The following is a 12,316-nucleotide window of genomic DNA, read 5'->3' as shown; positions in this document are numbered from 1 at the left end:
CAGATCTTATTACATTAAAGTTGGGTTATGAAAATATATTTAAAAAAAAGCATATTAGAACACTGATTCAGTCAAAATGATTACACTGACCTTACATTTCTAATGCAAAATACTAGTTGCTTCACTCACCAAACTGTTCTGCTGGTATTCAGTACCCAATGTATTAAGGAGAGAAGTAGACTAGATTATTAAGGAGTCAGAGTCTGGAAAAAATGATTTAGGTTTTATTAAAAATGATGCCATCTTGATGAAGGATGCTATTAATAACGCCCAGTTAATTACATGAAAATGCCAAATATCTTTTCTGTGGCACATTACCACTTTAGTGGACAAGGTCATGCATTTTATACTAATAATAAAATGTGGAACTGTCCTCAGTATGAGGAGAAATCACATTTATTCATCCAATCTTGATTTGTTCACCCATCTTACCTGAAAAACAACTTCACAAGTAGTGTTGCAGATTCAACTGCCTGTTTAAGAACAGGCACAAAGGTTAAGGAACTTCAGAAGAAATTCAGGGATTTGTATAAATGTATATATTACTGTGTAATTGAAGATGCTATAATATCAAAGATATCCATACTAGCACAACAGCTGAATTGCACTGCAATAACAAGAGTCATTAAATTGCTACCTGCAGTTTACACAGCTCACAGAATCTGTTTGATTGATGGGTTTATATGGCCCTGTGGCTGGAATCATAAAGGATTTGAACTGGAAAACTCACGTTAATATGCAACATGGACATTAATCATGCATTTAATGGGGCTAGATTTTCCACTCTTGCTATTCTTTACCTGGATTGAAAAAAATAAAATTAAAAGTGCCTTGACACACCTAGCATACTAGGTGAAACACCACTAACCTCATGTCATTTAAAGGGTACCTTCGTCTTAACTTCTGCAAAAGTCAAGCCTATGACAATGTAACGACCTCACTAACACTAATGTCATTGTCTTGACAGCAATGCAAAGCATAGACACTGCATATTTAGCACACAAAAAAAAGCTCACATCCACAAACGTTTAATGACAAAGCCAATCCCGGAGTCTGGCATCCAAACAGCACTGAGCACTGAGCTTTCCTCCTGAAAGGAGTTGCCATCACAATAGTAAATCTGAAAAGTCGAACACCTGCTAAATTCATCCCGTGCTCTCCACATTGTGGGATACCAGATTTTCCAAGCAGCAGAATCTCCTGCTCCGATTTCTCTTCTCCCCCTTCCCACACCGGCAGAGGAACTAGGATTTCCCCCCCGAGTGGCTCTGCAGGTGGTTCTTCAGGCTCACCCTGTGAGTGAAGCTCTTCCCGCACTGGTCACACCTGAATGGCTTCTCCCCCGTGTGAGTGCGCAGGTGAGACTTCAGGTTCCCGGGCTGGTTGAAGCCCCTGTCACAGACCTGGCACAGGTACGGCTTGGCCCCCTTGTGAATGTTCTCGTGCCGCCGCAGGTGGTGCACCAGACCGAAGCTCTTGCCGCAGTAGCTGCAGACGTGCGGCTTCTCTCCGGTGTGGAGCTGGAGGTGAGTGGTCAGGCTCTGCTTCTCGGTGAACTTGTTGCCACACAGGTTACACTGGTAGGGCTTCTCCCCCGTGTGAGTGCGCTGGTGCTTGACCATGCTTACATACCAGCCGAAAGTCTTCCGGCACACCTTACAGGTGAACGGCCTCTCGCCGGTGTGACTTCGCCGGTGCCTCTTCAGGTACATTAAGTGGCCGAAGCTCTTCCCACAGTCTCCGCAGCGGTGCGGTTTCTCTCCGGAGTGAGTTTTCCGATGAATGTTCAAGTCTTTCAGGTGGCAGAAACCTTTTCCGCAGTCCTGGCACAGGTACGGTTTCTCCCCTGTGTGGTAGCGGGAATGGTGCTGGAGGTACCTCTCTGTGCTGAAAGTCTTACCACATGCAGTGCAGCGGAAGGGCTTCTGGCCTGTGTGAGTCTTCTGGTGCTCCTCGAGAATCCCCTTGAACTTGAAGGACTTTCCGCATTCAGTGCAATGATGGATCTTTTTCTTCTTCCCGGAATTCGAACAGGAACGGGGATCACAGTCCAGAGAAACCACAGCCGTTGAGGACAAAGACACTCTTTCTCCACTGTCCACTAACAGACGGGGCTTTTCGGCTTCCCCTTTATCCCCATTTATCTCCAGCTCCTGCTCCTCTTCCTTCACAATAATGCGCAGGTCTTCGCAGGCTTCTTCTTTCGCATAGCTGTCTTCGAGATCTGATCCTCCAGACCTCTCGTGGAGCGGTTTTAAGTCAGATAACGTCTCGGTGGTGAAAGACCCTGCTGTTTCTGGGACCTCTTTGTTAATATGGGCAGACTCCATCATGTCAATCATCCAGGTCATCTGAATCAGCTGACGTGTTTTTAACACCACAGAGCTGAAAAAGACAATGGTTACAATACTATTACACTCACATATATACTTACAGTGACATTTTCATAAAATTAAACATCTGATCCTTAGGGGTGCAGCTAGCAGGCCATGCCTCTGGCTAAATGAATTGCAGGATGCATGTTTAGGGAAAATTAATCTTAGGGACAGAAACAAAAATATTTAACTATAAATTAAGCATCTATTATACCATACTAGCTCAATAATAGGTTTATAATACTGCTTTTAAGTTTTTAATTTTGGTAAGTAAAAGCTTCACTTGATAATCATTATTCAAAGGTTCAATACCATTTAAAAAGCTTAAAACCTTAAGGAATGATTAATAATAAATGATTTAGGAATACACATATTTACAAATGCTCACTTTATCTGCTGTTTAAAATCACATGACTTAATTCTTCTTTCTAATAACGTTGTACAACCCAGCTACCTGATGCTCAATCCAAAGTTCAGACAAAGAAAGCAGAATTTACTGTTGTGGAAATTTCCCTTACACATTTATCCAAGAGAGGACTGACCTTTAGTTGAGATAACATTTCATTGCATTCTGGTCTTACACACGCAGGGTGAAATGTTAGTCAGATGTTAAATGTTAAAAGCTAGTTACTGAATTTTGTACATTTCTTAAATCTCAATGGATCAAAACATCAGTAAAACTAAAACTTAACGTGAATAATGTAATATACTGCTCACAAAATTATTAAATAGCTTTGCTACTAATAACCTGACTGAATGTATTTTTAGCTTCTATATAATATCTTTCACAGACAAAATGACCTCGTATGCTGCTTTTTGTATTTACGCTTCATCAGTTTATTTTCCAGAGAGTTTCCAACAGATTGGCCTTGAAAAACATCCCATCGGTAGCATCCCAGCCCAGACCATTCGCCTTTCTGAAAGCGAACTGAACTAACTTGTCTATGTCGTTTTAGTTAAAGAAGGATATTTTGAAGACAGAGAGAAAAAGATGTCTACATGCTTATGGTATGAAACATCACTGCAGCAATCTGGCACCAGTCACAATCAGCAGATAAGGTACAGTACATGGGTAGTTTCGGTATTAGGCGCTTGTTATCGCACTCTTAAACGATTCGTACCAGGACTGTACGTCACGGATCGAATTAAAACCCATTTCGATAGCTAAGAAAAAAATGGAAACAAAACATTTATAAATTACATTTCGAAATCCCAATAACACCCTTTTAAGTTCCGAAATCAATTTTAAAATGGCTTGAAATAAACATAAACAATACTCTTCCATATAATATTTTTATTATTTAAGATCCACCTCTCGATCCTACTTCAAGTTCCAGTCTCCTACGAGAAGCAGTTCGGGACAAAACTCCTTCTCTGAAGACCGTGAGTTTCATTGCCAGCAAAGTACAGTATAGCAGCACAGCTGGTTTCAACAACTCAAGTCGACACAAGTTGAAAAATGTTAAATTTAAAGTCGAAAACCGTGGCAACGTCACGGAGCTGCCTAAAAGAAAGGGGTTTTGAACGGATTATTAAAATTTGCCCAAGCATCGGAAGATATTTTAATCCAATATTTATATCTGAAGTAATAAGAAAGGTACTACTATATGTAATTCGTACATATTAATTCAGCACAGAACTTCAGTCACAAACTAGCCTTGCGCACTGTAGTAAATACATCTTCTTCCCATTGGGGTTCTTGCAGAGTTGCCAATGCAGAGTTCTTTTATTCTATGCTTTTGAAAATGATGATTATCTAAAATTATATCTCTGCATTTTTAGAGGCTACAATAAGAGTGTAAATGTCAGAAGTTTCAGCCGAACTTGCAGTTGTGGAGCATTGATTTGGCAATTCTGCGCCATAGGGAAGAGCGCTACCTGCTGGCCGTCTGCTCACACTGAAGTATGGATTGGCGATGTATTAAGGTATCTCCACCAAAGGTATTTATCAGAAGCCTTATGTACTGAATATCGGAACACCATGCGGTGTATACAGATACCCTAAACTACAATCCACAAAGCATATGTAATAGTAGTTACAGAAAACAACAACTTCCAATTCATTGAACCAGAGACAATTAGAACAGAGGTATAGAGGTTCATAAAAAAAAGACAAAAAATTGCCAAAGTTGCAAGGGTTTTTTCCCCTGTGAATGTGCTCGTGACACCTCACATGCTGCAGCTGAACTGAGGGGTTTCTCTCCCCTGCGCAGCTGCAGGTGGGTCAACAGGCTTTGCATGCTAATGGAGCTCTTCCCACACTGGTGGCACTGGTATGACTTTCACCCAGAGTGAGCTCGCAGGTGCAGGTGTTTCAGGTATGGCTGAAGCTTTTCCCACAGTCAGCACGGCCGTCTGCCAGGGGCTGCTGAAGCTGGTCCTGTGGCCGAAGCCGAAGTCGGATTCAGGGTTCAAACACACAGATGCCCTCTTCCTGCTCTGCCCAGTGGTCTCCAGCTGAGGGGGGCTGTGTTTGTGCCAGCCTGAGCCCGGTTCATGGTTCTCTTCCTCCTCTTTCACCACAACGTGCGGGTCTTCACACCTCTCTTGTTGAGCGGATGTTCCCTCAAGCTCTGATCCTTCAGATTTGACAACTGATTCCAGGGCACATGACTCTTTTTTCAACACTGACAGATTTGACAAGGACAATTTCTAGGGACGTCTTCTTTGATTTGGACCAATTACATCACATGAATCCCTTTACTAATCTCAATCTCCCAAATGTTTGCTGAAAGCTGTGGTGCTGAAAAATAAAGAAAGCTGACTGTGTCTTTATGCGTGTCATCTAAGTTCCTACCAAACGCAAGGCACTAAGTCCAAATTCATCATTTTTGCACATTTTCCACATCCGACACCAAATTAAACATGAAACTGAAAACAAATTAAGCGTTCACCTTACCAGCACAAAAACAAAAATACACGCCACCTCAGGTAGGCTGAACAGCCAAAACGATGTTTCTTCTCCTTATGTTTGGAATAACCTTGGAATTAACCTTTACATGTTCCTTCAGTATAGGAAGTCTCCACTGTAGCTACAGCAGTGATTGCTGGTGTATTAACAAAAATAATAATTTACTTACTTCTAACATTAGCATCATGAGCAGGAAATGATATGAGCGATGAAGTTGAAAATGGGAGGAGCCATTCAACAGTTCCAGCTCGTTTTGCTAGTGGATAACTTAATGAAGGTTCACATTCAGCTTGTTCTTGAAGGATCCTCCTCATTTCGTCGTGAAGGGCATCATTCCTAGTAAATGGACTGCACTTAATATGTTTTCGGAGTCCTGTGAAAACGTAGTGAGGTTTGTGCCATCGGTTAGGCTGTTTTCAGTTTCTCGGGGAAATAAATCAATCTCCGTTTTAAATGTTAGTGAGGTGCACTGTAGTGCAGGTAAAAACCCGTTTTTAGAGAGATGCAGAAGTGTAACGCTGAAAATATTTCCTTTTCAATTCCATCCTAAGATTCAGACGTTACAGGAATGCATAAAACTCCCTAAATCCACATCACAGAATATGTTTTGATCATTGTCCTTATAATTTTTTTGTCTGAAAATGACGAATCTGCCACACTATTCGACCCTGCTAAGTATTGCATCCTAAAAGGTTACTAGGAAGTAAACGTTATTTTATATAAGCATTCCCCCGATACTCGGTTAATTTTGCCCTGTTAAATATAAATTGTATAATGCAAACATTTTATAACTTTATTCATTTAAAATAGTGTAAATTGAAACTGTTTTTAAAATATCTTAAATGCGTTTATTTTAGAAATGGGCTAATCGGAAGGCAAGATAGATATACCTAGTGCCTAGGAACAGAGTGTAGTAACAGAGTTTGTTGACATTTTTGTGAATGGAAGAGCTGTGCGCGGTACTGTTGTCCTGTAAATCTGTACAGAAATATGTACGTCGTAATTTTTTAGTTGTGAGCATTTTCAGCTTTATTTTTTTATTGTCTGACATCATGTGACCCTTTTTGTTTTGTATCGGGACAGTGATAATTAGTGGTGTGCAACCGCTTCCTACATTTCTTTACTTTTTAGGTTTAGGTTTCAGGAAAAGAGAAAAATGTTTAAAATGAAAATATTAATAGTTGGACCAGGTGAGGTAAGATGAAATCGAATTTTCTTAAAACACATACATTACATAAGAGCTAATAATAAATGAAATGCATTAAAATTATCGAATCATCGATTACAAATATATTGTATTTACACGATGCAATTGCAAGTGTTTAAGCGGCTTGTAGTTTACTGAAGTATGGATCACTAAGAATTGACTGTATATAAAAATGTCAAACTTAAAGTGAAATCTAAACATTAATATAGCTGCAATATGGTTACTTTTCCCCCTCACAGTGTGGAAAATCCGTGGTGGCAAATTTTCTTTCGGATACCACAGAAACAGTGGGAGGAGAGTACAATCCGACTCAGGGAGTGAGGTAACAATCTTGTTTTTTGAGAACTGCATAGATTCTAGGTAACGTTTCAGTGGGAAAGTTATGTATAATTTTGTGTTCTGGCTTTGACCAAAGTAAACCAAGAAGCCTGCAATCTAAGCATCAAATGTAAAGTTAATTACATGACAGAAACTGAGTTATCCCAACTGAAAATTTTTTTGGGAAACCTTATGATAAGACCCTTAGTCATTTAAGAAGAATCCAATCTGGTAAACTCATTACATAAATGCACTGGTAAAATTAATCATACATGTCTGCACTGGAAAGAGGTGTTTCAATTACTGAGCTATTTGACTCAGACATTTATTATTCAAGTACAGGTGTCTTCAGATTTATAGGCTTCTGGGAAAACTTGTGTGCGTTGTGCTTGTTCCTTGTCAGGATAGGCTCCAGCTCCCTCCATGACCCTTAATTTGAAGAAACTTTTATGAAATGGATGAATGGAAAATGGTGTCTTGAGAAATGTAAATCACTGCTAGGTTTTAAAAACAGTTGTTAGCACAGTATTTCACATGTGAACCAATTTCTAAAATATGTTTTGTTCATGAACTGATCACCCTTGTAGGATTCTGGAGTTTGAGTGCCAGAGTCTTGGAGGTTCTGGAAAAAATGTGGGATGTGAAGTGGAGCTTTGGGACTGCGCTGGTGATCTAAAGTAAGGACAACGTCATTTCTGGAAATCTGCAGTCCTGGCAGGATGAGCTCTTGTGTGTCTGTGTTGTGCTGCAGTGGGTAGAAATCTCGTGTGTCAGTACTGAGTGGGCCCGTGAGGTACCATCATTATACTTGGTAGTCAGACTTGTTTGTGGGAGATCCTTAACTTGTGTCTCCTTAACTTCATTCATGGGTTCCTGAATTCCGGAGGAGAGTATCAGGTCATCCATTTGTCAGCTGAAGCTGAACCGAAAGTGGGTTGTGCTGCAAATCACTGATCCTGTACATGCAAGCATACATTATACTGTATAGAAATGCACTCTAAAGGGTGTTTTCTTGTAAGCCACACCTATATAGACCTGTTGTGGTAGTCATTTAGCTTTGTCCCACTTACCAGCACTTACAAGGGTGAAACAGGTGTCCCTAGTTTTGACTTTATATACAAAGAAACTGAGCTAGAGAACTGTTGTATGTACTGTGTCAACAGTGAGAGCTTTATTTATTATAACTAAAAATTCTGTATTTATTTTAGGTAGATCCTATAAAACTTGAGATGTGGTAAACTGTAAATTGTGAATCATTATAATTAGTACCACATTAATGATCAAAACTGTGTTTTTAGTTACTAATAAAAAGTCTTTCTCATAATCAGTGCTGAAAACTCACAATGTAACCATCGATTGGTATAATAACAAATTGTGCAGTATGCACTTGAACCATGCTGCTATAGCAGAGGAAAGTCACACTGGAGATAAAGCATCTGCTTTTCAGGGTTTTGATTGTATTGAACATTTAAACTTGTTCAGTTCCAGTCTCAAAAAATGTGCTCTCCAAGTCTCTGGTTTTATTTTTGTGCTGTACGGAGTAAGCATTCAAACTAGGCTTGACCTTGTAACTTTTTGTACTTCCTGTTGATAATAATGGTTATAGAAATATGTTTCCATTTTATATTCCCTGGCTTTTATCTCGTTTATGCTCAAAAGATTTGAGTCCTGCTGGCCAGCTATGATGAAGGATTCCAATGGGGTGGTCATTATGTTTAACCTTGACATGCCAAGCCATTTAAAAGAAGTGGAGACCTGGTACTCCTCATTTATTTCCGCACAAGGGATGCAGGATAGCCAATGTCTGTTGATGGCTCACCACAAACCAGGCTGCGGAACCAACAATGGACAGCCAGCTTTAGGTATGATCATTTAGTTAGCCTTGGGAAATACAAAATAGCCTGTATGCTATTTAGTCTCAAATGTACTTAACTTTTTATTAAGTTATATTTTCAAAGGTGATAAGTAAAACAGAAAAAATATATTGAAGACAAATCTACTACCTGAATTGCACCCAATTTATAGTTGTATTTCCTGGATGTTTTTTTAAGTATTCATAGCCTTAGAAAATTAAACATATTAACAACACCTTCTATCATATCTAACTTAAAAATATAAAAGAAATTGAGAATTATATCTATTTTATTGTTATTGCACTGGTTAGAGATTCTGCTGCGTTACCACAAAAGCTACTTTGCCTTTGTTTTTTTCCTACCATCTATAATATAAAGAACTCTGCTCTGGTAGGCATTTGTTATAGTGTGATATTATAGATAGGTCTTAGAAATAGCATTCATCTCATACATTTCCCATCATCATATTTTTCTCAGATACAGATGGTAGTCTGCTCTTTTAACTTGCATCTGTTAAAATAAAGTTAACACCTTTACTGTTCTCACCTATTTATTCTGTGAAGCTCCACACCTGAACAAGTTGAACCTGGTCCATTCAAACTTAGAGGAAGACCCTGAAGAGATCCGGCAGGTGTTTCGGCGCTACTTGGGCACCATAGCAAAGACTCTGTCTGAGAGCCGAGAGCGCGAGGAGATGTCCATCATCACCTAGAGCTCAGCTGCTCATCTTCACTTTGAAGATTAATCACACCAGCTATAATATGACTCTGAGGCTCTTCAGTGAAAATTAAAACTCACTAGTTATTTTTATGAGGGATTTAGGTATAACTGGTAATACACAAAGACAACTTTAGTGTCTACCTCATATTGGGAGAGCACTGTGTGTGATATGGTACGTATCAGAGTTCCTATACAGCTGGCAGGCTGGCCATTGTATGGCTTTGAATAAAGCCAAGCCTTCTTTGTAAGAGTGTATAGATGCATTAAGCAGAGTTAATATTCATATGGACCATACTATAATATAAAAACCTAGTTCAGTACTAATTAGACATCCTCTTTCCTTAATTCCTTTTGTCAACAATGCTTGCTTTTCTCATAGAACTAGGAAGTCTACAATTTAGCAAAGCACTGCAAATGTCTTGCAAAAGAGATTTTTTTTTTACATCTTTTTCAACAGACTATAACCTGTAGGCATGGTTTCATTTTTTGCTTTGACTGAAAAAGTTTGTAAATGTCATGTATCTTAGTCTATGTTTTCAGTACAACATCTACAATAAAAAAAACATTAAAAGAAGAGGATTTCTATCTTTTAGAAGTTAAACTAAATCCAGTTTTACACAAACTCAATATTCTTAATTATGCATACAATTAAGCATAGTCAGTTGTTTCCTTTTGAATTCTCAAAAGCATGTGTTTAGCTTGAATAAGATACAATTACTGTGACAAGTTTGCAGCCAATTAAAATATACTGTATGTGCATATATAACAAAAGGTAGTTATGTAAAATATTTTGTCTATAAATGTAATGACTAAATGAAACCTCAATTTTATGCAGAACCACATTATCACACACAAATCAGGAATCTGGCAGGTCATTTGAATGAAATAATTCTGTTTAACAATTTAAGTCTTAAAACTTGTTCTACATTAAAGCTGAAAAGAATCATCTTTATTTAATTTAAACTGAAACCATACAATAAGAAACAAAGAGTTGAAAGCAGTAGAAAACATCAAGTAGAAAACAACTGTCCAATTGTAAGGGAAAGCTTATGCGACCGTGTTCCCACCCGATCAGTCCAAGATCTACTGCAGAGACGGTCGGGAAATTGTTCCTTTTCCAAATTGCATTAGACGGGAAACGACCTTTTCATGGACACGTCCCACAGCGTGCAGCCGAAGCAATAGGTGTCACAGCTCATCCAGCCCTTCAGCCTTGCTGCCGATCTCCTTCAGTGCGTCCTGGATGCGCCTGGCAGTCTTAAGCACGTAGGTGAAGCTCTCCTGGACCCAACCCATCCCGCCCCGCGCGTAGGCGGCCCGCACTTCAGAAATGCACTTCAGCAAGCCGGCCAGCTCCGCCTGCACCGCCTCCTGCTCCTCCAGCTCCGCCAGCAGGGCCTGCCTGGCGCCCACCTCAGCCTGGTAGCGCAGCTGCAAGGCGGCCAGCTCCGCTTCCAGCTTCACCAGCCGCTCCCGGCCCTGAGGGTGCTGCCGGTGCGCCGCGTCCTCGGGCAGCAGCACGTTGGCCGGCACCTGCAGGACGCTGCTCTGCAGAAAACGCTCCATGCGGCCCGTGAGGCGGCTGACGCGCTTCTGCAGGAAGGTCAGCAGCTTCTGCGTGCGCTGCCTCGTCTGGCTGTCCACCTCCCCGGCGGCCTCGGGCCCCCTGATCTTCTTCACCAGGACGGTTTCCACGATCAGCATGATCTCGTACAGGCTGTCCTGGAAGGCATTGTACACCCGCAGCATGCAGGTCTGGGGCGTGAAGCCGAAGAACTGAGCCTCGTACAGCTTCAGGGACTCGGCCAGAGCTGAGGGCAGGGGCCCGGCTGGAGTCAAAACAGAACATAGGGTCTTGAAGAAAAATCACACCCTTCATGTAACAGAAGTAACTTGCTTATAATTCGTGATTCAGGCATTTCCACGGTTATACGTCTAAATACAGGACCAGTTACTGAAGATAGCAGCTTTCGCATTAACCCACGGGATTATCACTTGTTCTAAACTTTTGAATTACTGTAATTTAACTACAAGTAGAACAGGCAACACCTACGACGAATTTTCAGTTTATTTTTATTTTCTTGTTATTGTATACTGAATGTAAATAGGCAACATAACGTTCAAGCATAAAACAACTTTTAAAATGTACAGGTTTATTCCAGGCTGAAAAGAGAAGAAAGAAAACACAACGTTTCGGCCGTGGAGCCTTCTTCCAAAAATAAACAGAGTTTAACAACAGGAAATTGATTCCAGTTGTCGTATACGCATACCTTAGCTTTGTGCAACAACCTGAAACTTTCAGGTACCATAAATATTATTGCTAAACACATGCCATTCTAATCTGCAAACATATTACTTGTCCCTTTGCAGTTTACGCATACTGACGCAGCTACACACATAAACACAATATTACCCATTCATCAATATATCATACTACATTCATTCTCATTTTCCAGATGCAAGTCCCGTGTTGAGGTCTTCCTCCTTCCTGCTTTTCTGTGCACTTGCTAATAATGAAACTAAGAAAAAAGTCGCTTTATCAGATACTGGAGGAAAGGTGCGGGTTTTTTATAACAGAAATATATTGTAGTAAACAAAAAAACCTGTTACCTCCTCCGTTCACCGCCATTTTCCAAAACTCCCGCTCAAGCAGGGACCGGCGGACTCCTCCCACCCACAGATGTAGACACGCGCCCGCCACCCAATCACTGGCATGTAAACAGGGTTGCTGGGTTATCCAATCGAAACGTAGACTCGGAACAGAAACCACGCCTTTAGTTTTTCTGGGACTAATCAAAACTCGCCAGAGCGTGGAAACGCCCCCCTTGAGCTAGTGATCGACATGGCCGTGGCGCAATCACGGGCAGCGCTGGAATTGAGCTGTCCAATGAAAAACCGCGACTGGCCTGGCCCGACCCTTCACCCTTTGCTG

At 40.6% G+C, this 12,316-nt stretch overlaps 3 protein-coding genes across 7 annotated transcripts; 1 reads left to right on the top strand and 2 right to left on the bottom strand.

Annotated features, from left to right (window-relative positions):
• Positions 1 to 211: 211 nt before the first annotated feature.
• Positions 212 to 5,921, bottom strand: LOC102685481 (gastrula zinc finger protein XlCGF57.1-like). Of its 3 annotated transcripts, none has more exons than XM_015367271.2 (2): positions 5,456 to 5,921; positions 212 to 2,385 (listed from the first exon to the last, which is right to left on the bottom strand). In XM_015367271.2, the coding sequence occupies exon 2, from the start codon at positions 2,349 to 2,351 to the stop codon at positions 1,245 to 1,247; it is 1,107 nt and encodes a 368-aa protein (XP_015222757.1). In that variant the 5' UTR covers positions 2,352 to 2,385; positions 5,456 to 5,921; the 3' UTR covers positions 212 to 1,244. The 3 variants fall into 3 exon arrangements, with proteins under 3 accessions (XP_015222757.1, XP_015222759.1, XP_015222758.1); XM_015367273.2 differs by lacking the exon at positions 5,456 to 5,921 and adding an exon at positions 5,275 to 5,417; XM_015367272.2 differs by lacking the exon at positions 5,456 to 5,921 and adding an exon at positions 3,688 to 3,718.
• Positions 5,922 to 6,182: 261 nt separating this feature from the next.
• Positions 6,183 to 9,958, top strand: ift22 (intraflagellar transport 22 homolog (Chlamydomonas)). 2 transcript variants are annotated; one of them, XM_006640825.3, is made up of 5 exons: positions 6,183 to 6,481; positions 6,733 to 6,815; positions 7,399 to 7,488; positions 8,471 to 8,673; positions 9,228 to 9,958. In XM_006640825.3, exons 1-5 carry the CDS (start codon positions 6,443 to 6,445, stop codon positions 9,374 to 9,376), a joined length of 564 nt encoding a protein of 187 aa, XP_006640888.1. In that variant the 5' UTR covers positions 6,183 to 6,442; the 3' UTR covers positions 9,377 to 9,958. The 2 variants fall into 2 exon arrangements, with proteins under 2 accessions (XP_006640888.1, XP_015222760.1); XM_015367274.2 differs by having other exon boundaries at positions 6,193 to 6,278.
• Positions 9,959 to 10,311: 353 nt separating this feature from the next.
• On the bottom strand, positions 10,312 to 12,075 carry mis12 (MIS12 kinetochore complex component). Of its 2 annotated transcripts, none has more exons than XM_006640973.3 (2): positions 11,995 to 12,075; positions 10,312 to 11,213 (listed from the first exon to the last, which is right to left on the bottom strand). In XM_006640973.3, the coding sequence occupies exons 1-2, from the start codon at positions 12,011 to 12,013 to the stop codon at positions 10,573 to 10,575; spliced, it is 660 nt and encodes a 219-aa protein (XP_006641036.2). In that variant the 5' UTR covers positions 12,014 to 12,075; the 3' UTR covers positions 10,312 to 10,572. The 2 variants fall into 2 exon arrangements, with proteins under 2 accessions (XP_006641036.2, XP_015222873.2); XM_015367387.2 differs by lacking the exon at positions 11,995 to 12,075 and adding an exon at positions 11,798 to 11,972.
• Between the last annotated feature and the right edge of the window lie 241 nt (positions 12,076 to 12,316).

The sequence above is a fragment of the Lepisosteus oculatus genome, chromosome 26 (assembly GCF_040954835.1).
Source record: "Lepisosteus oculatus isolate fLepOcu1 chromosome 26, fLepOcu1.hap2, whole genome shotgun sequence".
NCBI lineage: Eukaryota > Metazoa > Chordata > Actinopteri > Semionotiformes > Lepisosteidae > Lepisosteus > Lepisosteus oculatus.
The sequence above is the reverse complement of the archived record's forward strand: the minus strand, read 5'-3'. Positions and strand labels throughout refer to the sequence as shown.

Excerpts from the sequence above, each read along its gene's own strand:
- ift22 (XM_015367274.2), top strand. The coding sequence starts at position 6,228 with ATGGAAGAGCTGTGCGCGGTACTGTTGTCCTGTAAATCTGTACAGAAA. Across the intron at positions 6,279-6,732 it reads GTAAATCTGTACAGAAATAT|TGTGGAAAATCCGTGGTGGC; the intron begins GTACGTCGTAAT and ends TCCCCCTCACAG. Across the intron at positions 8,674-9,227 it reads CAATGGACAGCCAGCTTTAG|CTCCACACCTGAACAAGTTG; the intron begins GTATGATCATTT and ends TATTCTGTGAAG.
- LOC102685481 (XM_015367271.2), bottom strand. The coding sequence starts at position 2,351 with ATGACCTGGATGATTGACATGATGGAGTCTGCCCATATTAACAAAGAG.